Source organism: Saccopteryx leptura, chromosome 1, assembly GCF_036850995.1.
Source record: "Saccopteryx leptura isolate mSacLep1 chromosome 1, mSacLep1_pri_phased_curated, whole genome shotgun sequence".
NCBI lineage: Eukaryota > Metazoa > Chordata > Mammalia > Chiroptera > Emballonuridae > Saccopteryx > Saccopteryx leptura.
In genome coordinates this window covers 30,715,962-30,743,778 of record NC_089503.1, presented here as the reverse complement: position 1 = coordinate 30,743,778, position 27,817 = coordinate 30,715,962, and the positions used below count along the sequence as shown (strand labels likewise).

At 36.5% G+C, this 27,817-nt stretch overlaps 1 protein-coding gene across 1 annotated transcript in view; it reads right to left on the bottom strand.

The window, feature by feature from the left end:
- DCDC1 (doublecortin domain containing 1) overlaps nt 1-27,817 on the bottom strand; it is a 394,396-nt gene that overhangs the window by 337,875 nt on the left and 28,704 nt on the right. The window contains 1 exon segment of the mRNA XM_066360544.1: nt 18,279-18,372. Within this exon segment, the coding sequence (XP_066216641.1) occupies nt 18,279-18,372 (94 nt within the window).

The window sequence follows — 27,817 nt, the reverse complement described above, 5'->3', positions numbered from 1 at the left end:
ATTTATCACAGATGAGTTGGAACCAACCTTGCTGAAATCTACTTGCATTGTCCTGATAAAATTGTAAGATCCATGTTGTTTCAGTGTATAGCTTCCCGTAGAGGAGCCTATATACCTAAAACATCACATCTGGCAATTATTCATAAAATATAATCCCCACCTTTATAAGCCATCCTACTCAATCTTCATTGTTATTGCTTAAATAGCCCATAAAACAGTAGGGCTGTTTAAAAGTAAAGGGGAGAATCTTAAGCAATTTATGATACCTTTTGGTTTTTAAGTTTGTGGGATATAAGCTAGTCAAAGATTTAGGACTGCTATTCCAGTAAGTGCTTTGTAAACAGAAGATATTTACTTGTAGGTCTGTATTGCAACATCCTTACGGACTTGACAGACATGTTTATACACTTTTTCACACGATTAACTTATGAAGTCTTTCTAGTGTAAAATAGTCAAATAACATGGCAGCTAGCTAACATTTCTCAAGACTTAATTTCCCTCTGGAAAAGCAGAAATAAAGAAATAAAAAATATATTGTAGGCACATTTAGGCACACAGAGAAATGAAATTATTATTTTTTTTACTTGGTCTTAACTGAAGTGTATACATGTGACACAACATAAATATATAAAATAACTATGTGGCTTAGCTACCTTATTGTGATACATTTTTTACTAAGAAAAGAAATTAAATAAATCATCAGCAAAGAAGACAGGTCCGTTCCATTGGTTATGTTATATGTTGCATGTTTTATGCAGAGAGGCCTAGCGTAGCAATCTGGAAATTGAATTACAATTAGGTTCAGCCGAGCTGCTGAGCAACTGAGTTATGCAAATAGCCTTTCCTACTGGTAGCCTGCTGAATTTTGCTCTCAGTAAAAAAGTTCTGCATGTTAGGGCACTAAATTCTGCAACTCTCTACCAAAGCACAATTTAAATTCTTCCTAATATATTCAACACTCCGGAGAACATTGGCAATTGAAGTCAAGTTAAATAAATTAAGAAATAGATATTAAACTTGAATAATTTACATCCTAGAAATAATCTTCAATTTAAATCTGAGAAAATTTTATTAGGTTCTTTAGACTCATAGCCTTATTCATCTCTGCTTGTCACAAAATAACTTTCAAATTCTTTATGCCAGTCCAAGGGATTCCAAAGAAAATTCTTATTGCTCTTCTAACACAAAACTACTTTTATTTTCAGAGTTTGTGCCCTCTATAAGATTTTAAGGGGGAAAAAATACAGCTTAGGGGGGAAAAAAAACATAAATTATACCAAAATGCAAGCTGTGTCAGAATTGATATTGGATGGAAAATAGCTCCCATGCTCCACATGATTTATGTAATTAGGAATACTATGGAAACCAGAAACAGCAAAGCAAAGAAAGCAGTATTCACAAGCAGGTTTTATAAGGGACTTCAGAATCTGCTCTGAACTTGTTGAATAATCTGTTCAGTACTCCAGAATCTCCCTGCTGGAAGCAGGGTCCTCATTATAACCACGAGAGTGCTAATAAAGGTTAGCCTCTGAACTAGGGATTAGGAAGCTCTTTCTCTTTGAGAGCTGCAAACTAGTAACTTTGATGATCTTCCTGAAAAGGAAGACAAAGCACACTCCAGGAATAAACAATGTTTCCACTAACTAGGAAGGTACAGAAAACATAAGAAAATGATATGCCTAAGTACTTAGAAAGGAAGTATAAATCATCTTAACATACTGAAAAAATTGAAAAAAAATAAAATTTATTAACCAGTTAAAGGACTCTTCATAAAAAAGCATTGACATAATGTGATAGTTATAAAATACAGTAGAAAAATTGATTGAAAAAAATCACTTGACTTTTCAACTCCGACGATAGCTTTTCAAGTATAAACTATTTTGTGGGCATTTTAGTGGATATTCATAATATTCTGTTCCAAAGATGACTCCTGAGTGTCTTAACCAACAATTTTCTCTCTTTCATGTGGAGTTTTTCTCTCTGTTTCTAAAGCAAAATTTCATTCTGTTAAAAAAGACTATGCATAATGATTTGCAAAAACTAAGGGCAATGATTTTGAAAGGATAATAGATACTTTCAACCTTGGAAAGAACATAAACCTACATGCTTCTATGAGCTGGCAAACCCCACAATATATATATAATAAAAAATAAGTCTTTCCCAGAGAATGAACTCCAGGATATTATTTTGTGTGTCCTTCCAAACCATGAGCTTCTCCTTCAAACTGCTACTCAGAAATTATGCTTTCTTCAAGGTTAGCTGGCTTCTATCATTCGATGTTCCTTTAACTTTGCGTGCACAGCTACACATGGCATTTCCCCTTAGGTTCGAGGCCTTTCTCATGGGTGTCCTACCTGTTTTCTTTTATTTACATGATTGTGACAAGACCTTTGCTTTTCTGTAATTTTAATGTTTTCATAAAGCAAATCCTCAACATGTTTGTTGGATAAATGATTTGGAAAATAATCATTCCTTAAATTTATCAACATGCATAGATCAGTCAAATGTAACCATTCCATTGAGATTATTTCCAACACTGGATAGGTGAAAATTTATATGAATAATCATTTTTGATGCACTTTGTTTATTCTCAAGTTATGACTATGGGACAAGTTAAAATTAACCTAAGAGTTCCAATAGGTTTGAAGTTAAGACTGAGGAAGCTGGATAAAGAAATCATGTGAGCAAAGAGAATAACTTCACTAGATATCTAGTACTGAGCATATTAGGTACATTGACCATATGATTAAAAGTAGTAGTTCTATCAATTTCATAGCAATCAATTGATACCTGTCTCACCTATGCTGTTCCATTTCCTTTGTATTTCTTCCTTCTTTTTTCTATCTGTTAATATGTTCTTATCCTTCAAGGCTCATATCAAATGTTATGTCCTCTGACAAAATGACCCAAGTGTATCAGACAAAATTAATTGCTACTCCTCTATATTTCCCAGAGCTTTGTTGATAGTTTCATTTTCCTCTTCTTGATTTGTATTAGTCCTCACGGCTCACCTTTCACTTCCATCCTCCAGTAAATTCTAAACCCTTTGGGATTTGAGGTGAAGATATTTTTCAGTTTGGTAAAAGCAGTGCTCAATAAGTGATGAATAAATATACTTTAGCTACACTGTAGACAGTCTTTCAGGTAAGTTTTAGGACCCTGGATCCAAGTACACACAATCACTTCGAGCTTGTAACTTTCTATGGCCTAATAAAACTTTGATCAAAATGTGATAAATAAATGTAAATTTACTAAAGTTTTGAAGTACATTTTGAGTATGTACCATTGTTTTTACTTTAATTTTCCATATAAAATTAGTTTGAAGATTAGATGAAAACTAAATATAAGGATGTGATTTGGTAATGAAGCATTAACTAGACAGGAGACGACCAGAGGTGGGCATTTAACAAGTCCTTGGGAAATCGCGTGTTCTTTCTCCTATCCTGTCATAAATCATGCGACTGTGGGAAAAGACACACAATGAAACTTAAATAACATAGAATTAATATTAGATTAAGGTCAAAGTAGCTATTTTAAATAATAATAAAGGTAATTCCTTCTAAGAACTCCAAACACAATGAGTTCAAATGCTATTCATAAGAAAATAAACTGTTCAGCCTTCAAGAGGACTTTATATTAAAACCACTTCATCACTGATAAGAAGCTTGAATTTATTTGGATTTATAATGGGAACAGAACAAGGATTTTTAACAAGGAGCCAAAAAGAAACCAGAAAGCTAATACAACTTATCAAATAGATATAGACTGAAATAATCTGTTAAGTTCTACACCTACCATTTTTACAGCTCTCTCTAACATCTCACTTTAAAAGAGACACTTCGTATACTGCATTTGAATCTACTGTGGAATGCTAAAAGGATTGTTTATTTACTAATAGAATTTCAAAAAGCACTAGAAATCATCAAAGGCTTTAATAACTTGCTTCTAATTATATAATAAATTAAAATGACATGCCAATTAAATATCTAGAATCATAATTTACATCATATTATAATTTCACATTTCAGTCAGATACATGAGATTGTGGGGGAAAAAATAAAAGAGTATTGCCCAGAACTTAATTACCTATAAAGAAACTTCTATATGTTTTTTGACAACAAGTTTTAGATCTCAATCTCAATAATACACAGCTATTGTCAGCAGGAAGTCATTTAGAAGTTTACCACCAATTCAACTGGAATTTATTTTTAATATAAAGTTTATCTAAAAAGCCTTTTTTGAATAAAAAAAAAGTGAGTTTTTAAAATTTCTTTATTTTATTGATTAATTGATTTTAGAGAAGACAGAAGAGAAAGAGAGAGATTTGTTGTTCCACAAATTTACACATTTATTGGTTGGTTCTTGTATGAGCCATGAATGGGGATCGAACTTGCACCCTTGGCATATCAGGACAATGTTCCAACCAATCGAGCTACCCAGCCAGGGTTCAAAGTGAGTTTTTTAAAAGATACATACTAAGATTTGAATGCTTCCCATCCAGAAAGTATGCCTAAAGGGGAGCTGAGCTAACTAACGTTAAGGTATGTGTGTGTTTTAATGCTCCTTACCCAGCTTTGGGTAATAGTTGAAAAACTCTGGGTCCCAGAGCAACGAACAGATGCCACTCAAAACCATGGTCTGCTGGGAAGATTGAAGGGTGGAGAGCATACAGTCTCCTATGCTGCTTGATTTATATCAGTATATTTTCATTCAAACAAAACTAAACTAACAGCTGCTGTGTACTTTTGTTTACATGCTATATGTCAAATCTTATTGTCCCTGAGGTACTTATGAGAAAAGATTTAGCAGTCGTTTTCTTAAATACCAATGCCTACCCAAATTTGGATTTTCCTCCACTGAACAAAATGACAAGCACACGATTGCCGTACTTAGAGCAATCTTTCACAGCTGCTTTAGTTTTTCAGTGATCCTATTAAACTGACGGCATATTGCCTGTAGGGTCCACAGTGTTACAATACCGCTGTAAGAGACATTGACTTGTATGATAAGGTCAAATGAAACAGGGACGCATTAGGGAGAAGACTTTCTTAGGTCACATTGTTTTTACCTGAGTAAAATTTAATTTAGACATTGTGGCCTTTCCAGAACACCTGGTTATTTTAATTGCTGATACATGGGTGAATATTGACATTGGGCTTGAGGAAGTATAAAATCTTGGGAAGTCTGCTCTGTTTGGAACATGCAGCCTGAGTCGTGTCTTTGCTCAGACTGAACGAAGTAGCTGTGCATTAAATATGCTGGCACATCTTCTGCTTGAGCAAGTGGACCGAAATGGTGTGAATTGTTAATGCCTTGCTGCTTTGGTTCACGGCTTGTGATTGATCATTTGTAACTATATCTACTCCTTGTTCCATGAAATCAAGTATGGAGTAATGGGTTCATCAGATTTTGGGGTTAAATTGAGAGTGAAGAGGTACTGTGTGTGGAAATAAGAGTTGCCATGTTCAGGGCTGGCCTTGTAACAGCATGGAATCTAAAGGCGATATTCAAAACCACTTCACTCATCATACGCTTACTGATTCTGAATAGGGCCCATTTGCAGGGGACATTTGGTAGTTTTCCAATACGCTTTATGCCTCTTTCTACTTCCACCACCATGCACATCTTTTTTTTCAAACACCCCCAGTAGCACACTGGTGGAACAGGTCAGCATACACAATTCATTTATTTAAATAACTTGATTTATACAAGTAGAAATGAGCTAGAATTCTATTGTCTAAGTCTTGCCTTTCCCCGCAACAAAAATAATACTGTCTGTGGGTCTTTGAAAATACAAGTGTTTTGTGAACTCAATTTCTTGGACATTTAAAACATTTGATATGTAGTAATGATATAAAATAACTGAATTGAATTGGTACATGTACTACCCTAAAGTCGTTTAAAGGAAAGTTGAGCATTAACTATATCTAGTCTATTTTTACGTGTATATAGCAATACACAACAATTGAATATATTTGAGTGGTTTTGGGAAAATTTTAAAGCTTTTTAAAATTTAGGATATTATCTTTGAGTTAGTTTTGAAAAGTACAATGCATAAAACTTAATAATTACAACCAACAAAAATAGAAATGTCATTACATGACTGCTTGCTGCAATAAATGACATTTTATTACATTATTATTTTTTATTTTTATTACTATTTTGAAAATTTTAACCAAAATTGTGTTACCTGAGGCACCAATGAACTTTTAACCCAGTAGGAAATGCTGTAATAGAAAACACAGTAAAACAGAAACAAAATCAAATACACAAGGCACTTCCATATGTAAAAAACATTCAAGAACAAGCTAATTATGAAATGTCTCAAAATTCTGCTGCTATGTTGTAAAATCACAATTAATACAAACCTAAACAGAGTTACATCACTTTCTTTCTCTTTTCTTTTTTTCTTTTCAGTCTCAAAAGCAGCCATTGTGATAACTAACACCTAGCACACACATACCTAATTCAAAGAGATCCAGAGGACAGATAATAGAGGTAAAGCTGTTTTGGTGCCTTGGATGCAAATGTTATGGCAACAGATTACTTACATTTAAACATTTTATTTAGGATATAAAATATATGTCATAAAAATTTATATTTTAAATATCATAAACTAAAAATGTCTTAATAGTTTCAATGAAGGGTTTCCTTTTGACATTTATTTCTCCATGTTTGTTTTATAAAAGTAGAACTCCCTGAAATTAATATTTTACCTATATTTATGATTCCATCTTTCTTCTAAAGCCTTTTAGGAGGAAGAAAAGCAATCTCTGATGAATCATGTTCTCTTAGATGGAGAATGCAAAAAATTTATTTTTTAACTGGTAGTAATGATTAGGTTATTTGTTTCATTGGCAATTATGCTTATTTTAATGTTTTTAATAATGAACTTCTGGGACCATAGAGGTCACTCGAATCAGAGTAGAATATTTGGTGTTAGAGTTCATAGGTCAAGAAATAAGATATAAAAACCAGAAGCAAAAAAGACACACTCAAGAAGAGGGAAAGAGCAACAAGTTAGTCTAAAAAATTACATAAATCCTAAACCAAATTTTGCCCAACAAAACCTATGTGTGATTATCATATGTTCATGAATGTAAAAGAATTTTGTTTTAAAGACTTCAAAGGGGAATTTCTAATAGATATTAAAGAGTCTATGAGCCGATTAGACTGTTTCACGAATGTTCATATTACACAATTCTGCATTCACCTTTTTAATAAAAGATGACAGTGATTCAATTATAATAGACTCTCTAATTGCCACTAAAAAAACCTTTTTTAAGCAAGCCTTAACAAAAGTCTTAATATTCTCTATAGATAAAATAGTAGAAACATCAATCAGTGACCACGTTGCCCTTTCTGTTTCTGTCCAATCAACAAAGTTACCTCAAGTCTGCTGCCTAGAAATCACTAAGAGACAGTGAGGTCCACGTCTAAAGAAGCTCAAGAACAAGGCAAGGCCACAGGGAGCACAGTCCCAGGGAGGGTCTGAAGACTTCTGAACAGCATCCTTCCTGCACAAAACTGCTTCTAACTGGCTGCCTTTGTATATACCAATTCGTCCTAGAGAGATTTAAGGGCTGATTAATAACCACTAGCACTTGGTATCCTTCTTCAGCAAGAGACAAAAGTTTTTACATTTCATAAAATTTGAGAAAAAAGATATATAAAAAAGGTACCCACAGATTGAAGGGGGACAAAAATACTTAATTTTAAATAAGATATTATTTTTAAGTTTGCTCATATTCCCTGAAAAGTTCTAGAACAGATTATAAAATGAATAGTTTGAGAACTCTTAGAAAAATAAACAGTAATCACTGGGAGCCACATGGGGTAATTTACATATTAAAGGAATATTTAATGAGCATGGAGGGAAATTCTTGGGAAAATTCCCTACATAGGTCTTGAGATCTCCAATACCAGCATATAACTATTATTTCTTCCAGTGGGAAGCAGGTCCCAATAGACTATGGCTAACATCTATTGTCCTCAAGCAAGCTAATGCTAAATCTATATGCCTCTTCAAGATAAATGGGTATATTTGCAATGAGGTAAGAGAACATCTAGGGTCTGCAAATCTCCTGGTTAAGTACTGTACAATTTATGATTTCTTTCTTTTAAATGTTTCAATTTAGAAAAAAAAAGAGAGAGAGAGAAATATGTCTCTTAATAACCAAAATAAGGCAAAAGAAAATTATAACTGGATGCTGTCCTAGAGAAAGTAATAAAAGGAATCAGAATGAACACACACACACACACACACACACACACGCAGTTGTCCCCTGTATAGAGCTAGACTGCAGATTGTAAACTGTTCATAGTCCTGAATTACCCAACCTTAGCTCAGAAAGCAATACCATTTCCAGGGCCCCAACTCTCTGGACCATTACAAAATTTCACATTTAGAAGAACAGGCACAGTACTAGAAATATAAGAACAGTACTAAGCATTCATAGGGCATGAAAGGAGATGGAAGCATTTTGATTAAATCTTTTCTCAGTGTTCTGAATTTCCCACTTAATATCAACAGGAATCTGAGTATAATGTTTCCAAGAGAAAGGCAGCATCCCTAACTTTTGTATTATTTTATAATATCTACTGTATTTAGATACTGTTCATCTCTGGATGACAGATTAGGTATCTGAAAGATCTTGACAGGCTAATCTACTAAATAAAAATCTTACAATTAGAAATTTAGTAGGAATTGATGTGTAAACTTCTATTCTCACAACTAAAATATCAGTAATACAAGAACAGAATAAGGAAGAAGTAGCATCTTAAAAGCAAGTTGTGAGCAAAAATTGGGGGATTTTGGTTGACTTTAATTCCAATATAGGTCAATGGTATGATGTCGCTAAGAGAAAAAATGCACCTGTAGATATATGATGGCCTGAAGGAAAAGAAGACAGGCTACTTTACTTGTCATTGGTTGACTTGGAAAATTATGTACAATGTGAGGTCCCAAAATGAGGAATACCAAAAAAAACTAGAGAGAACAGAAAAGAGGGACCAGGTTGATGAGGGTCCAGAGAAAGAGCTGAGGAGACTGGAGATATTTAACCTGAAAAAGATTTAAATCATACATGTTCAAATATTGGAAAGGCAGTCATAGATTCAGAATTAATTTATATTATGTAAATCCTGAAGGCATAATAAAGACAAATGGTAAATATTTAAAAAAACAGATTTCAACTAGCTATAAGATACTTTTAAAAAATGATAGACATCAGAAACAAAAAAAGCAACGACTGAATGAACACTTGTTGGGGTGATTTTGGTGATGAGCAAAGACCTTTCCGATGCTAAAATCCCAAATAAATCAATTAATAACTCTATTCTGAAGTAGATATCAAATGAAGATTTATTTTTCTTTTGTTTTTATAATGCCACGTGAATCTAATAAGTGAGAATTTTCAAACCTTTAAAGTTCTATGGAATATGGCATAATACTCCTTACTTTACGTGATATCAGAATGCCAACAGAAAGTATAGTAGTTAACAGTGAGTAATTCACTGCGAATTTAATTCAAAGAAGAATTGTTTTTTAGATTTTTATTTCTTGATTTTAGAGAGAGGAGAGAGAGAAGGAGGTGGGAGGAATGGGAAATATCAACTCATAGTAGTTGATTCTCATATGTGCCCTGACTGGGCCAGCTTGGGGTTTCGAACGAGTGACCTCAGCATTCCAGGTCAGCGCTTGATCCACTGTGCCACCAGAGATTAGGCTCAACCAAAAACATTTTGAGTTTTAATTAATTCATTCATTTAAAAGGTATTTTTTATCACTATGTTTTAGACACTTAACAAAGATTATGCTTAATAATTGTTTATTTGAATATTAATTTTTGAGGATCCATTATATGTCCAGTCCCATGGTAGATATTAGGAGATTTCTGGAGCATTTATTTTTAAATATAAGAACAAAGTCTCCCTTTAGTTAAAAAGAAAAGTCTTATACATAAAACAGAGATACTATATAAACAAATGTATGACAAGTGGTATTAAAATGTTATAAAAAGAAAGTATTAGTAAATAAAACAAATAAAATGGGATTTCAGTAACATTTAAAACATTCATACTGACACCTGTTTGAAGCTTTGTGAGAGACCCAGCATCAGAGGGTCCAGCTAAGCCATGCCTGAATTCCTGACCCACAAAAAGTGTGAAATAATATGTTTATTGCCAAAAGTTGCTAAGTTTGGGGGTAATTGTACAGCAATTGATAACATATACATATTATGAATAGCAGGCGGTGTAGTACACTCCAATATTATTCTAAATATGTGCTGCCTTTCCTTGAATGAAAATTAAACTCCCACCCTTATTCATGTCAAAACAAGTCTCATGCCATCTCCTTATGAGGGGATATTAATCCCTCCACAGGGAAGAGCATTGCAAGTCATATGGCTAACAATTCAGTTATTTTATATCATTACTACATATCAAATGTCTAGTGAAGAACGTGACAGCGAGTGGGAGGTGCAAAGTCGCAGTCACAAAATCCATAACCACGGGATAACGCGCAGCATAGGGGACGTACTGAACAGCATTATAATAACTTGGTATGGTGACGTGATTACTAGATTTATCAAAGTGAGCGCTTCATTAGGCCCTATAAATATTGAATAACTGCTATATATCTATGACTCACATAGCATCGCACGTCAACTATAATTTATAAAATGTTTAAAAAATAAAATAAAATATGCTTCAATCTTATGATGAGACGACAGCAGGGTATTCATGAAAACAAATAAAAGATAGGCTTATTTAGCTGGAGGGGAAACAGATTGCCTTAGAATAAAGATAACATCTGATCTCAGCACACACACTAGACAGACGTGAAAAAGAGAAACTGAGATCCTGAAGACCCGGCCTGAGGGTGTGGGCGATGCACCCCAATCTAACTACTCCTTGAGAGGTTATTAAAAAAGAGAAAACTATTTCATTACAAAATGAGAAACAGCAACTGAGGCCCGGTGAAACCTAACGGGAAGAAAAACAAGATCATCGAGAACAAGTCCAGAACAGTCCCCCAGAGGAGCCGGAATCCCAAATCCTAAAAAGAGGTAGCATTTATGTTACAGGAAGAAAAATTGGAGCATTTCTTTTGAGGATGTGACAATTATACAGAATGAACTTAACATCTGAATGAATTGAAGAAGGGATACTAGGAAGACTAGCATAAAATACTGAAAAAGAAGTATTTTGTGCACTCCAAAAACTAATGGTCATACGACCAAGAAAAGGCAATGGCAAGATGAATTATATTACAGGGATCCAGGCAGAACAGTAATAGATCCAAGTGTCCAGATCTAAATTAGATGTTAGATGGTGGGAAAATACATCCTGGGTACGATTATTTAACTCTGGGAGGTGAAAATGGACAAGACTGGTTTGAACAAAGGATGCTATTGACAAACTTGGAGCTTATTGACTTTATACCTCTCACTATGAGAGACCCTGCAAGAAAACTATCTAGAGGAATATGTTAGAAAAACACAAGTGTGGACCAGAAAGCAAAGGGGGAAAAAAAAACAACAACACAACTCCACTGCAGCAAACAATGCAGCCCCAAGCCTGTCAGAGAAGAAAACTTTTCTAAAAGGAACAGGAGTTCAGTAGAGGCAAACCCCAGAGGCAAATCCTAAATACAGTACTGCAGAAAAAGAGGATAGAAACGTTAACTCAAGATCAGTAGTATTCAAAAACTGAGAAAACCATGTCGTCCAGAGGAAATGGGAGCTCTACTGGTCCTCACTGGGCACCTAAGGAAACAAGCCTCCACAACATGAACAGCTAATTCAGTTCAGAAATTCACCCAAAGCTATTCTGATTGAAACCAATGTGGACCATGGGCTGTTGGAGCGGCCACTGTGACCCAGGATTGAAAACAGTGCTCCCAAGACAAGGTGGACACGATGTCACAGACAGGGTCCCCCCTCAGTTCATCACAGCGGCCAGAAACACGGAACCCAGAGGGAAAGAACATTAAGATGTGCAGAATACTTTACAAAGGGGAAAACCGGTACCTTAAACAAGCCTTTAGAACTGGGTCTGCCACCAATGTAAATTTCCAAAGTTGCAAGAACGCAGCACTCTCTGTGCCCTCTTTGAGAATAATAGCAACAATATTAGCAGCAGTAACACCGATGTTACAAAATGCTTACCAAGTGTCAGGCCCTTGTTCTAAGGACTTCACATATAATTCCCTTAATCCTTACAACAACCTATTAAGATAAGTACAACCTATTAAAATAAGTACTATGATTTCTAATTTACAAACAAAAAAAACTGACTCTCAAGGAAACTAAATAATCTGTCTGAGGTCAAACTAAAGTGGCATAACTGGAACTTGATCTCTGGCCCCCAAATCAGAGCCCTTAACCTACACTTTATGCAGCCTCTTAGAGAGAGTAGGAAAAGGCACTGGTCAATTTTTCCTTCAAGATATTATAAACACATAATGCTATAATTAATGCCTTCATAGGACATTGCTTCCCAGTGAGTTATGTCACAGGTCAGAGGCCCTGCTCAACAGCATAAATCAACTAGCATCTTGAAAAGACTGACATAAAGAATGCTTTCTCTTCTTTGCCTTCCTTCCCTTAGTCTCTGATATGGTCTTTGCCCATAGTCCCATGGGTCTGGATCATGCCAGACACAGGGGCCTGAGAACATTTTGCTGGGAATGGACATGCTAGAAACTGAGGATTGGTTGCTGTTCTGTATGTTCTGTGTGTGGGGCTGATGTTGTGTTTATCTTGTGGTTCAGTTGGAAGTAGGGCACATGATAAAGTTGGTATAGACCCAACTCAACTTCTGAGGTCCTGAGGGATGACACCCACAGCAGGAGCCCAGACGGTAGCGACTGGAAAAATTCCAGCTCAAACCAGGCATCCAGAAGCCATCTGGCTGATCCTGGGAAGGATAAAAATTAGACAGGACCTTAACTTCACTTAATTTTAACTTGAGGAGTTCAAACTTTCATTGGGTTTTAACTCACAAAGGTAAGATTATTTGATTTTGGAATACACTTCCATCTAGACTTTAAAATTTTATATTTTGATTTCTTGGGATTTTTTATTCTTTGAATTTATCACACAAAATGATAATGGGCAAGAGTTAACATTCAAATGCAGGGATCTATACGTTATTGAAATTTTGTGACTGAAGCATATTAATCCTGGCATTTGATCTCATTGTAGACTCGCCGAAGAACTTGTGAGGGAATATACAGCTATTTTGGACAATGTTGCTGGGCATAATTTGGGGTGGGAAATGGATAGAAAAGGAATGTTCAGTGTTTAATAGCCTGGCCTTGGAGCTCATTTAATTAATGTACGATTCTAACTTAATATCATCTAGGGTAAATATTACCCACCATGATCTAGAAGGATCTACAAATGGGCCGGGTTTGGTTATTGGAATAGGAGCCTCATAAAGTTCCTAAGAGACTGAAGATCTTCCTCAAATGGGAGAGTGACTCCTTTCATTTGCCATCTGCAATAATTAAGCCAATGAAGTTAAGAGGACACAATGTTGGGCAATGCCAGCGGTAATGAGAGTGTTATTATACAATTCCATCAAAATCTGACACACCTACCTATGTTCTGCCACTACTAATATGCTTCAGTAAAACCGAATAGCTCATGCATGATTGGTAAATACGAGAATGATGTCAATACAATATGGAAGTTTGGTTGATGGATATTTTCTTGCAGGGCGGGGGGAGGGAGGCCAAGAGAGTAGGAATAGAATTCTATCCTTTAGCAGGAAAAAAATAAAAGACTTTAGTTTGGCTGCTGTTTGGATGTTCCTTTCCCAGGAAGGTATACTCCCAGCCTTGCATGACTCTGTGGGAGTTCTGTTTTCCTTCTGTGACTTCCTTAAAGAAGTCTCACTGGCCCAACCCTCCACATAGATTCCCACACTGGAGTACTGTTTGTGTGCAGCTGTAACATCCTCTGCAGCAGCACTCAGAGATGCCCACCCAGGCTGTTTACATTGTCTCCTAAGTTAATAATTAGTATTTTTAGTTAGTATTCTGGTTTTAAAGGTGCATAGATTTTGAATGATCTCCCTCAACTCTATTTTCCACATAACCCTATTATTTTGGTAGGAATGACTTTAGAGAATGCATTCTTTATCCATATATTATATCCTATATATTAAGCACCAGCATGTCAACCATATGCAGGAATACGGTGTCATTACACAATGCTCATTGTCTTCTACTATAGGAAGAACAGACTATAGAGGAGACAAAACCAAAGAACTTTTCCACATTTAATGAAATAAATTTCTTTGTTAAGATCTTCTATTTAGAAACCTAAAAGGACAGGCAATTTTCAAATCATACAGATTTCTAAAGACTTGACTAGACTTGATAAGGTAAAAGTAGTCAGTCATGTCAAATGTGCTTATTTCTTGTAGCATACAAAGAAACGCTGAAAGTAAATCTAATTCCAAAAAAGAAGCAACAGGTAGAACAGGGGTCCCCAAACTACAGCCCGTGGGCCGCATGCGGCCCCCTGAGGCCATTTATCCGGCCCCCGCTGCACTTCGGAAGGGGCACCTCTTTCATTGGTGGTCAGTGAGAGGAGCATAGTTCCCATTGAAATACTGGTCAGTTTGTTGATTTAAATTTACTTGTTCTTTATTTTAAATATTGTATTTGTTCCCGTTTTGTTTTTTTACTTTAAAATAAAATATGTGCAGTGTGCATAGGGATTTGTTCATAGTTTTTTTATAGTCAGGCCCTCCAGTGGTCTGAAGGACAGTGAACTGGCCCCCTGTGTAAAAAGTTTGGGGACCCCTGAGGTAGAAGATATTTGTGTGTGTGTGTATCTGTTACAGGCAGTTCTCGGGTTATGAACGAGATAGATTCTGTAGGTTTGTTCTTAAATTGAATTGGTATGTGCCTTGGCCGGAAAATTCAGTTGGTGAGCATTGTCCTGAAATACAGAGGTTGCCAGTTCGATCCCCAGTCAGGGCACATACAGGAATAGATTGATATTCCTGTCTCTCTCTCCTTTCCTCTCTCTAAAATCAATAAAATAAAAAATAAAATAAAAATTAAAAAAAATTGGTATGCAAGTTGAAATAGCTATATTTACCAATTAAATGCAACTTAGATGTTTGTCTTAATATAGTATTTATTTTTACCTTTCTGTGCACATAAATACTAAAACCTTCTCAAATCTATTTCAGAATCTATCTCATTCGTAACCCAGGGACTGCCTATAATTTTAGTCCTTGGTATAAATACACTGCTAATCTATGCTTATAAATAAAAAGTAATTGCAATGAGCTTAACATTAGACATTATTAAATGACTTTTTCTGATCCGAAACAGAGTAAGGAAAAGAAAAACGTTATACATCAAACCAGAGTATCAGCATTTTCTTATTTGAATTAAAAGATAACTTTTACATAACACTTGACCTTCCCCAAGTTAAAGTTTAGAAGACCACCAAACATAGAAGTCTAGGAAACGCAATCATTTGATGCACAAAATCATATTAACAAACAAAGAAGAAAAGAAATGCCAAACCCTAATGTTAAGTGACTAGGGCGCTACAGACTGAAAGTTACTCCAGCAGGATTAGCTTCTTTAAGTATTTTGAGTCCAGTGAACTTGCTATGCTTCCATATGTTAGTAGTTGCATAGGCTAATTTCAGCTGGCATAAGCTTTCATAAGTACACAAAAACCCAGGGCAAGGCATGCATTAAAATGTGGTAATAGCACACTTCTGAGCCACGTGAAGCATGAGGCATGAACACGAATGCCTCTGGCATCCACGAAGATCACGCCTCAGAGTCAGAGATTTTATGTTTTGATAAGTAATTCTGTTATACCATGTTTGGGAGAGGAAAAAAATAACTTTCTAAATATAAATCTTTCATCTTAACCAGGGTTCCTTATACAGTGTGTTCGTAAAGTCATGGTGCACTTTTGACCGGTCACAGGAAAGCAACAAAAGACGATAGAAATGTGAAATCTGCACCAAATAAAAGGAAAACCCTCCCAGTTTCTGTAGGATGATGTGGCAGCATGTGTGCATGCACAGATGATGATGTAACACCGTGTATACAGTGGAGCAGCCCACAACCATGTCAGTTGAGATGTGGATGGTACAGAGGAAAGTTCAGTGTGTTCTGTGGCTCGCTAAATTCAAATCCTTGACCAAAGTGCAACGTGAATATCAGAGCGTTTATAACGAAGTGCCACCACATAGGAATAACATTACTCGGTGGGATAAGCAGTTGAAGGAAACCGGCAGTTTGGTGGAGAAACCCCGTTCTGGTAGGCCATCAGTCAGTGACGAGTCTGTAGAAGCTATACGGGATAGCTACCTAAGGAGCCAAAAAAAATCTGTGCGTGAGCCCACATCGAACTGCACTGAATAGGTATGAAACTGGGAGAGTTTTCCTTTTATTTGGTGCAGATTTCACATTTCTATCGTCTTTTGTTGCTTTCCTGTGACCGGTCAAAAGCGTATCATGACTTTACGGACACACTGTAGTTATAATTCTAGCAATTAAATCTAAAATTATCGGTGAGTTGAAAATACATAATTCAAAGCTAGATAGGGTCTTAACAAAATAAGTTATTTATTTGATTAATGCAAGTTAGAGTGAGTATAAAATAGTGAGGGCCACAAGGAAAATTTTAACTAGCAGGAGAGGAGACAAAAATGCAAAAAAGAAATCAATTTTAATAATGATACTCTCCTCACACCTCTAAAAATAACCATGAGGGAGGATTCCATGTGCTACATATGTCTTACTGGTAAATAACCATCTAATGCTTCCAGGTAACAGGAAGTGTCTACAGTGCTTTGAAATCTTCAGATGGAGAGAGACAGAAACATTGATTTGTTGTTCCACCTATTCATGCTGTCATGGGCTGATTCTTGCATGCACTTTGACCAGGAGGGATCGAACCCACAACCTCCGCACATTGGGAGGAGGCCCCAACCAACTGAGCTCAGCCAGGACCATTACTAATAGTAATTTAATAGTAGCACAAATGTGGAATTCATGGTATTTTTGCTCTCAGAGACTAGCGAATCAGTGCTTTTAGAAATAAAGATGTAGGTCTTATATTTTGACAAAAACATACAACAAAATTGTTTTAAAGCACATATCAAAACTCCTGAAAAACCTCTACAAGTTAACCCAAACATTTTTAAAAGCTCTGAGCATACAGTAGCACAATTTCTCATTTTTTTCTCTTTTGAAAGTTCATACCAAATAAATTTTAAAAAATTTAAATGTATCAATTGCTTTCATTTATTAAGTTAGGGTTTACTAAGGTTAAAACACCCATCACTGGCCCTGGCCAGTTGGCTCAGTAGTAGAGTATCGGCCTGGAGTGTGGATGTCCTGGGTTCAATTCCCAGTCAGGGCACACAGGAGAAGCACCCATCTGTTTCTCTACCCTTCCCCCTCTTCTTCCCCTCTATCTCTCTCTTCACTTCCTGCAGCCATGGCTCCATTGGAGCAAGCTGGCCGGGGCACTGAGGATGACTCCATGGCCTCCTCCTCAGGCACTAAAATGGCACTGGCTACAACAGAGCAATGGCCCCAGATGGGCAGAGTATCGCCCCCTAGTGGGCTTGCTGGGTGGATCCCGGTCTTGTGCAAGCAGGAGTCAATCTCTCTGCCTTCCTGCTTCTCAATTAGTTAAAAAACAAAAAATACAAAAAAAAACAAAAACACACACACATCACTTTGTTTAAACATCTGAGCTTGTTCTGTGCTACAGAGTGAATGTTTGTGTCTTCTCTGCCAAATGCATGTTAAAACCTAATCCCCAATGAGATGGTAGTTGGAGGTGATTAGGTCATGAGGGTGGAGCACTTCTGAATGGAATTAGTCTCCTTGTACAAGACTACCCAAAAATCACCCTTGCCCCTTCTGCCATATAAAGCCAACAATAAGAAGAATTGGGAAATGGGCCTCCAATAGACACTGAATCTACTGGCGCCATGATCTTGGTACCAACCCTCATAATGTGAGAAATAAATACTTGCTGTATGTTTTTTTTTTAATTATAGTAGCCTAAATAGACTAAAACATGCTGAAATAAAAGATTCCCAAAATCTGAATGCCCTTTCATGATTTTATAAGAAAAATATGTTATTCATGTTATAATTAAACTATTTTAATATATCCATTTTCCTTTTAAATGTGTAAAGTAAAAACAAAATAATATAAATGCCTTTCATAATATTATCTTCGAGTTTATAAAGTCTCTGCCACTTACCTTTTGAAATATCTTTAATTTTTCTGCCATTCAAATCAAAAAGATATCGGGCTGGTGAATTTAGGTTCATTCTCATTGTGCAATTATCTAAAACCTACACAGGGGGAAAAAAAACCTATAAATAATTTATCACAGTGAGCTGTGGCTAATTTAAATACACATTTAGAGTCCTTTCTATACTACATGGTTTTTAAAAATTATATTATAAAATAAAATTTAATGATTTATAAAATGTTTCTAATATATGAAATAAAAAGGCAGTTAAAATTATTAGAAGCCAATGGTATTTTTAAAACACACACAAGTAGCCTGACCAGGTGGTGGCACAGTGGATAGAGCATAAGACTGGGATGCGGAAGACCCAGGTTTGAGACCCCGAGGTTGCCAGTTTGAGCGTGGGCTCATCTGGCTTGAGCAAAAAGCTCGCCAGCTTGGATCCAAGGTCGCTGGCTCGAGCAAGGGGTTATTCAGTCTGCTGAAGGCCCACGGTCAAGGCACATATGAGAAAGCAATCAATGAACAACTAAGGTGTCGCAATGCACAACGAAAAACTAATGATTGATGCTTCTCATCTCTCCATTCCTGTCTGTCTGTCCCTGTCTATCCCTCACTCTGACTCTCTCTCTGTAAAATAAATAAATAAATAAATAAATAAATAAATAAATAAATAAATAAATAAATAAATAAAAAAAATAAAACACACACAAGTATAATTTTAAAAAAAGGAGATGCAATAACTATTAAAAAATAATTGCACACTAGTTAAAAAGTGGTAGAAGTCTGGGGGATTTTTATATTATTCTTCCTATTTTCAATATTTTGCATTTATTTTACGAGAGGATATTACTTTTAAATCAGGCTTTAAGGTACTCTCTTTTGCTTAAATTATTTCCGAATATCCTAATATGTTATAAATTTAGTCTGATCACAGTTCACTTTGATAATTTATATTGTTTGAGTACTAAAAAATGGAACTAATAAATCGCATTTTAAGGTTTTCCATGAACCTGAGTCTCAAGAACTTCACTTTGAATAGTTTCCAATATGCTAAAGCTCTTTTCTTAATATTTTAATGTCTCCACCTGTTCTTGATGTAGCTCTTGTAACAGCATAACAATCACCTTTCCTATATCAGGGAAGACAAACAAGCATAAATTGGAAAGAATGTTTTACTCACAAGGTGAGAAAAATTAAAGAAACAGGGAAGTTGGAAAGTATCACATAACCTTGGGCAGTTTTTATTAGGATTTTGAAAGTGACTCTCAAAACATGAAGCTTGTGCTATTCATTTAAAAGTACATAATACATCCAAATTGAAAGTACTTTGTCTTCCATTTTTACTAGTCATTGCATAATAAACTATTGTTTTTGCATAACCAAGAACTATTGAAGGACAATGTTCATTATATAATTACATGGCAAAAAACAACATCTTCCCATTGCTGATACCTCCCACCTTCATTTCTGCCCACTTCCATCCCAACTTTATAACTGAAGCCTCTAATCCTAGTCCTAGCCAAACCAACTGATTTTCTTTGTGAATGGATATATTTAAACAGTTTAATGTAGATATTGAGACCAAGTTGTTCTTTCTTTTCAGTTCGGAGAACAACTTTCAAAGATTGTGACTGATCTGGTTTATCTAGTTGCTGCGAGTGTTATATTGCATTTAAAATGCAAATAATTAACTAAGGAATTTAATTTGACAAGCTGGCCTTTACTGGATTGTATCAGATGTTCTCAGTCTTTATTCTAATGCTACACAAATCATAATGCTCCCACGTGCCACACACTCCCATGGGCACTTACCAGATTGTGTGTGTTTCTTGCACACTAGCTATAGTCCAGAGCTTTGGGCAATTTTCAGAAACTATGAGTTGCTGTGTTTTTCTCAAAATCAAGAAGGCATATCTATTTGTGATTAAGAATGAAGTTCTAGGTGTAATATTTCACCCTCTAATTTATGAGAGAAATTTTCACCATATCAATGCTCTACCTAGTTAAATAACAACATACTGGCAATGTACTTCACACGTGACTAATCGCGCTGTCATGTGCAGTAAATCCACTAACCTCCAATCTGCTTACTTGGAGTATGTCAATGCAGGAGTTTACTTCCTGACCAATGCTGTCTGTCCTCACAAGTCAGACATGATGCTCCCTAAGATGGAACAGCCCCTCTGACATTACTGTCCCTGCCACACACTAGCCCTCTTGCCCATGGCTGGGATTGGTCCTTGCTCCCCAATCAACTAAGGTAATAATCCTGGTGACTCTCTAAATGTTAAACATTAGTCTTCCTGCCTTCCCTTCCACTTTCTTGGGTCAATTTCTTTAGTGACTGCTACACACAAGTTCACCTAGGACTCCTATACCATGGACTAATGCAGATGCTTGAAAAGCAATGTGCAGAATACACAAGAGAAAGTACGAGGAGAACCAACTAGAGTTTGTCTGTGACTTGAGACAGAAAGGATAATTGAACATACTGATTGACAGTGGCATAGGATCCACTCTAACTGCTTTTTTAATATTTGAAGTAATTAACATAGTTTGCCTCTAACAAATTTCTTCTGTTGGTCACTTTCTTTGAGGTGACTTTGTGCCCAAAGATTTATCCTTTTACCACCACCACCACTGCCACCCTCACTGACCGAAACACTTAAGGGAGATAATACGGTACACATTCTTTCTTCCTTAGCCAATCATCTCTGAATAATCTACAGTTAGTCCCCTAGACCCTAAACAGATGAAGTCTCTTCCTTTGGTTCCCCACATTCTTGATCTTTCTATTCTTTGTATTTAATCCTCAATCTCTTAATTTTAAAAATTTATTATTTAAAAGTGCAACAAAGCCCTTTTGCACAAACCATATTCCCTAGTTACCAGTGAAGGTTCAAATACCTAAATATTCTCCAAAGTTATAATTTACTAGTTAAACAAAGTAAAATGGAGGTATTTCAAGATAGTCCCATTTACTTTCATTAAAATCTCAGTGACTTTTTAAAAATTATTTCAAATATTGCTGCTTTTGAGTCTTAAAAATATCAGTCAAGTAAAATCACATGGCTTTCTAACTCAGACTCCTCTTGTCGTTGTGCTAAAACACCAGTAAAAATGTTCGTGCAAGCCAAGTTTAAAGAGTTGAATCAGTGTAAAAACTGGCCTTAGAAAGTCAGATAGTAGAAACAACTAATGCATCAGCAACACCGCCAACCTCTCCTGCTTTCAGAATGTAAGACCCTTGTAGTGTTTAAGCAATACCAACCTTCCGCAGCCCTGTCTTCAGAGTAATTATCAGTGGTACAAATTAGTATCAATATAAATTTCTGTCAAAAGCCCTGAGATGAAGCCTCTACTTGCAAGGTGGTTCTTATATTTCACAATTGAAAACTATTTAATGGTGCCATCTTGCCGTAATATTGAGGTTAATTAAAATACCATTTGCACTCATCTGTAGCTGTTAAACTTGTTAAAATATTACTTTTACAAATCCACATTTCATTAATTTCTTACAGTTTAGGTAGTAGGGAAGCCTTCCAATACTGAAGCTTAGTATCATCATGTTGTAAAACCAGGCTCTTCTTGATAAGCACCCGGGAAGAGACTTTCCACACAAAATCTTTTTGGTTCAATCAACTTGATTGCAGTTCTGGGAGTCACCTCGGCCCCAGGCACATTTGGTGCAGTTTGCAGTTTCTGGAATGGTCACCATGGAGGGGGTGTAGTTACACAAACTACGACCTCTGGGTTTGGTTTGCCATGGCCAATCCAAGTGAGAGGGAATGTTAAGTCAACATCACTGGAGACCGAGTGAGCCATGTCAACAAGCCATCAGACACAACAATGTTGTCCTCCTCAAAGACAGAGAACCTTGATAACTTGTAGTATGTTTTTATGAATGGATGCCCAGAAGTGTAAGCCGCATTTACACTTCCTCGTGTGCTCTCTTCAGCAGGGGTTAGCAAACTACACCCCATGAGCTAATTCTGGCCACAGTCTTTTTCTAATGGCCTGTGGACTAAGAATCATTTGTACATTTTTATAGTTAAGAAATAATCAAAAAAGCCTGACCAGGAGGTGGCGCAGGGGATCCTGATGTTCAAGTGCACCCTTACTCTAGTAATTCCTTCTCATTCATGGATCTCTTTTGCCACAGAAAACCTAACTCAGGATGACTCTTACTGTCCACTCTCTGTGCACACACCAAGAAGCCTGGTACTGCAGGGAAAAGTTGCACATATGAACACATCGGCATTACTATTACTCATGGTTACCAACCTCCTGTCGCCTCAATACGGCCCAGTCACTTAACCATCTCTGTTCTGCTTGTCCCCAGATAAATCCTGCTTATCTCTTCTCAGAAGACTTTCTTGTGCCACCCATCACGTTTAATAATGTAGCCATTTTACAGATTCTTCCCCACTAGACTAAATGCTCCCGTGAGAACGTGGAAGACCCTGGCTGCTTTCACTCAGCCCGCTGTCCAGGTGCTTGGCAGACATGAGTAACCCTAAAGATATTATGAGTTAATGAATGAGTGAAAGTTAGTATATATTATTTCTAATTTGAATTAATTCATCATAAATTGTATATTGTTATGAGTCTGATAAAACTTGCAAATAAAATTTCAGACCGATCATGTAAAATAATGCTATCACTAAAGTATGTGTAATTCTAGAAAAGAAAATTCTAATATATACTAATAAAATTCTAATAAAACTAATATCAGAGCACTTACTTTGTACTGTCCTTAGAAAAAAAACCTCTTCACATTTATACCAATTCTCTCGGCTGCCTTCCCAATACCCATCCTCGACTGCATCCTTGCTCTCCTGATTTTCTTTAGGGATTCACTCTTGCCCCTTTGACTCAAAGAAGGCTATAATGTTCTTGATTGATCCAAGTAATCATGGAGGTCCCACATCCCTTGTCAGTTTGGGGTGGACACATAATCTAGTTTTGGCCAATGAGACATGAGAAGGAACTTCTAGAAAAGACTTCTTCAGTCATATGGAAGAAACAATTCTTTTCTGCCTCTGGACAAAGTGGCTCCTGGCTGTTAGAAGCCATCATGTAACCAATGTATGAAAATGCACAAAATCTAAAACATTATAGAGAACATAACTGGAATTCTGTCGGACTATGTATGGAATTGCCCTATCTTTGAATTTCTTGCTTTCTTTTTAATCTAAGTCTGTTTAAATCAGGATTTTTCTGTTATTTGCAGATAAAGTCATCTTAACTGATAAAAAAGGATTTTTTTTTTTTTGGCCCAGGTTCCTCAAATGAGAAAAATTGCTTCAGCTAACTTAATGAGTATTTGTACAGAGAATGTAACAGTATTTAGTACTGTATTTGCTACTTTTAGATGAGGAAACCGAGGGTCCATAAGGTTATCATATTAAGGCACGGAGCTTGTAAGATCAGGCCAGATTCAAATAATGGCCGACTAGCTCTAGAGCAAGGGTTCTCAAACACTGCTAAGCATTAGAATCACACAGGGACTGTTTAAAGTCCCCATGCCTGAGCTGTACTCCACACCAATTAAATAAAATTCCAAGGGTGGTGCCTGTACACAAATATCTTTTAACTGCCCAGGTGATTCCAAAGTGCAGCAAGCAGCCTGCTGCTGACAACTGGTGCCCAAAACCCTCTGTATCTAACTGTTGTCTCTCACACCTACAAAACAAACTTTCATGGGGTCCACTGATCCCCAAATTCAGCATCAAATGTCACCCCAAATACTTTGTCATTAGACAAGAACGGCCAGGCATTTCTCTTTGTTTTCCTCTTTTTGTTCAGTTTAGGCAGTTGGCTGATGATTGCTCCCATCCCAGCTCCCGTCAATTTTCTCCAGTGACTCTCTAACTGCATTCAGGTTTGCAGGCACTTTGGGCTGAGAAGCCCTCCCACTCGTGAACAAGTCTTTGTCTGACCACCACGTAGCTTTGGCATTGCAGGGACAGGGACTCTGGTGTGCCACAGCAGGCTATCTCCTGCAGCTAGTGGTTGAGTGAATGGTGCTCTCAAAATCTCATTTAGATGCTTTAATACTGCCTGACCTGTGGTGGCACTGGTGGCTCAGTGGATAAAGCGTTGACCTGGAACTCTGAGGTCGCCGGTTCAAAACCCTGGGCTTGCTGGGTCAAGGCACATATGGGAGTTGATGCTTCCTGCTCCCCCCCCCCATATCTCTCTTCTCTCTCTCTCTTTCTCTCTCTCTCTCTCTCTCTCTCTCCTCTATAAAATAAAGTCTTTAAAAAAACCCCAACTATATAAACCCAAGAAGCAAACCATTTAGTTAAGAACCTACAGAAGAATTTTAGAAGAAATTTAGCAAGCTGAAAACTGTGAAAATGAATGGATAATTATGAAATTAACTCACTGGATTACTAAAAATATTTCACAAGTGTTGGAGAGGTTGTGGAAAAAAAGAAACAATTATTCACTACTGTTGAGAATGTAAACTGGTACGGCCATTATGAAAGATAGAATGGGGGTTCCTCAAAAAATTAAGAATAGAGCTACCGCCTGACCAGGCGGTGGCGCAGTGGATAGAGCGTCGGACTGGGATGCGGAACACCCAGGTTCGAGACCCTGAGGTCGCCAGCTTGAGCTCGGGTTCATCTGGTTTGAGCAAAAGCTCACCAGCTTGAGCCTAAGGTCACTGGCTCAAGCAAGGGGTTACTCAGTCTGCTGAAGGTCTGCGGTCAAGGCACATATGAGAAAGCAATCAATGAACAACTAAGGTGTTGCAACGCGCAACGAAAAACTAATGATTGATGCTTCTCATCTCTCCGTTCCTGTCTGTCCCTGTCTATCCCTCTCTCTGACTGACTCTCTCTCTCTGTCTCTGTAAAGAAAAAAAAAAAAAGAATAGAGCTACCATGTGACCCAGCAATCCCTCTACTGGGTATCTACCTGACAAACTCAACAACATTTTTGCACAAAGACATTATGTGTTCATTGCAGCATTATTCACAGTGGCCAAAACATGAAAACAATCAAACTGTCCCTCGATAGAGGATTGGATAAAGAAGATGTAACACATATATACAATGGAATACTACTCAGCCATAAGAAATGATGACATATTGCCATTTACGACAACATGGATGAACTTTGAGAACATTATACTAAGTGAAATAAGTAAATCAGAAAAAGCTAAGAACTATTTGATCTCATACATCAGTGGGACATAAAACTGATACTCATGTACATAGATAAAAGTGAAGTGGTTACCAGGGGGAGGGTAGTAAAGAGGGACAAATATATGATGACAGAAAATGATTTGACTCTGGGTAGTGGGCATACAACACAATCAACAGTTCAAATGCTATAGAAATGTTTACTTGAAACCTATGTACTCTTATTGACCAACATCACCCCATTAAATTAAATTTCTAAATAAAAAAGAAAACAATACAATAATTATTAAGTAATAATTCAAAAATAAAATAAAATTTTACCATTCGCAATAATTCTACTTGTCCAGTAAAAGCTAACTACAATTTATCATGAATATTTTGAGAAAGGGAATTTGTTTTTATAGACTTTTCTTTTTGTTTTTTGGCTAACTGAAAGACTGCCAAATACATGATGAATTTTCAAAGAATTAAAACATAATAAAATGTACTTGGTATAACTCTCTGTTAAGACCAACATTTTTAAACGATTTACAATAAAAATTATGATTATTATTTTAATCTGAAGATGCCAGGAGATTGGACTGAATTTATACCCATCTTATTAAGTAGCTTAAAGGCATATCACTGAATATATCCCAGAGATAAATTTGCTGGTCTGTTATTTATCCTATTCTCATAAAAGTAGGTGATGGGTGGCACACCAAATCTAGTTATTTGCTCCTACTGGTAATGAACATGACTATGATTTGTAAAAGCAATTATCGCTTCTCAGTTTGAAATGTTGGTGTTCTGACATTTTATTATTCAAATGTGAATGAGAAGTAGATAACCAGAGAAGATTTTCTAAATAATCTATTAATACATATATTTTGGATGTTTTATCCTTAACTAATCTCTTCTTAAGAACAATTAAATAGTCCAGATTAGTTTTACATTTTTATCATTCTAATCCTGATATTTGTTTGATTTTTAAATCTACTACTTTAATGAATAATTTACATAAAATAAATGGTATCTATGTTAAGTGCACCATTAAATGTGGGTAGAGGCCTGACCTGTGGTGGCGCAGTGGATAAAGTGTCAACCTGGAAACGCTGAGATCACCAGTTCAAAACCCTGGGCTTGCCTGGTCAAGGCACATATGGGAGTTGATGCTTCCTGCTTCTCCCCCCTTCTCTCTCTCTCTCTCTCTCTCCCCTCTCTATAATGAATAAATAAAAAATCTTAAAAAAAATGTGGGTAGAAAAAAGTACCTGTGAGGCCCTAGCCAGTTTGCTCAGTGGTACAGCATCCACCCAGCTTGCGGATGCCCTGGGTTTGATTCCCAGTCTTGGCACACAGGAGAAGCAATCATCTGCTTCTCCACCCTTTCCTTTCTCTCTTCTCTCTCTTTCTCTCTCTCTCTCTCTCTCTCTCTCTTCCCCTCCTATAGTCATGGCTCGATTGGAGTGAGCTGGCCCCAGACACTAAGGATGGTTCCATGACTTCCACCTCAGGTGCTAAGAAGAGCTGAGTTGCTGAGCAACAGAGCAGCACTCCAGAAGGGCAGAGCATCTCCCTCTAGTGGGCTTGCTAGGGGGATCCCAGTCAGGGTGCATGTGGGAGTCTGTCTCTGCCTTCCCTCCTCTCAAAAATAAAAAGAAATAAATAAAAAAATAAAAGAAAAAGAAAGCATTGACCTATAATAGTAAGGTTGCCGGTTCGAAACTCTGGGCTTGCCTGGTCAAGGCACATAAGGGAGTTGATGCTTCCTGCTCCTTCTCCCCTTCTCTCTCCCTTCTCTGTCTCTGTCTCTGTCTCTCCTCTCTAAAATAAATAAATAAAAATCTTTAAAAATAAAAAATAAAAAAGTAACTGTGAAACTACCACCACAATCAAGATATAGAATATTTCCATCATTCTCCAAAATTCCACATGCTTTCCCCCAATCACAATTCAGGACCCCTGGCCCCAGCAGCCACTGTTTTGTCTGTTCTACATTTTCATATAAATGGAATCAAATAGCACAAAATATTTTATATTTGCCTTCTTTTGTTTCTCTTTTGTTTGTTACTTTTCATTGCTGAAGAGCATTCGTTGATACAAATATATTACAATTTGTTTATCCCTTCACTTTGTTGATTGACATTTGGGGTTGTTTCTAGTTAGGGGCCATTATGAATGAAGCTACTCTCAACATTCACCTAGAAGTCTTTGTGTTGACATATTATTTTTCTTGGGTAAATACATCAGATCCCTGAATAACATAATTCTGTTCAACATTATAACATTGATGAGATGCCCTAAGAACTTAATCTTGTTTATATCAATTAGCCTATGGTAAAATTGGTTTCATTAGGTGCCATTTCACTTAAAGTTGCAGGACCTACAAACAACGTTAAGTGAGGG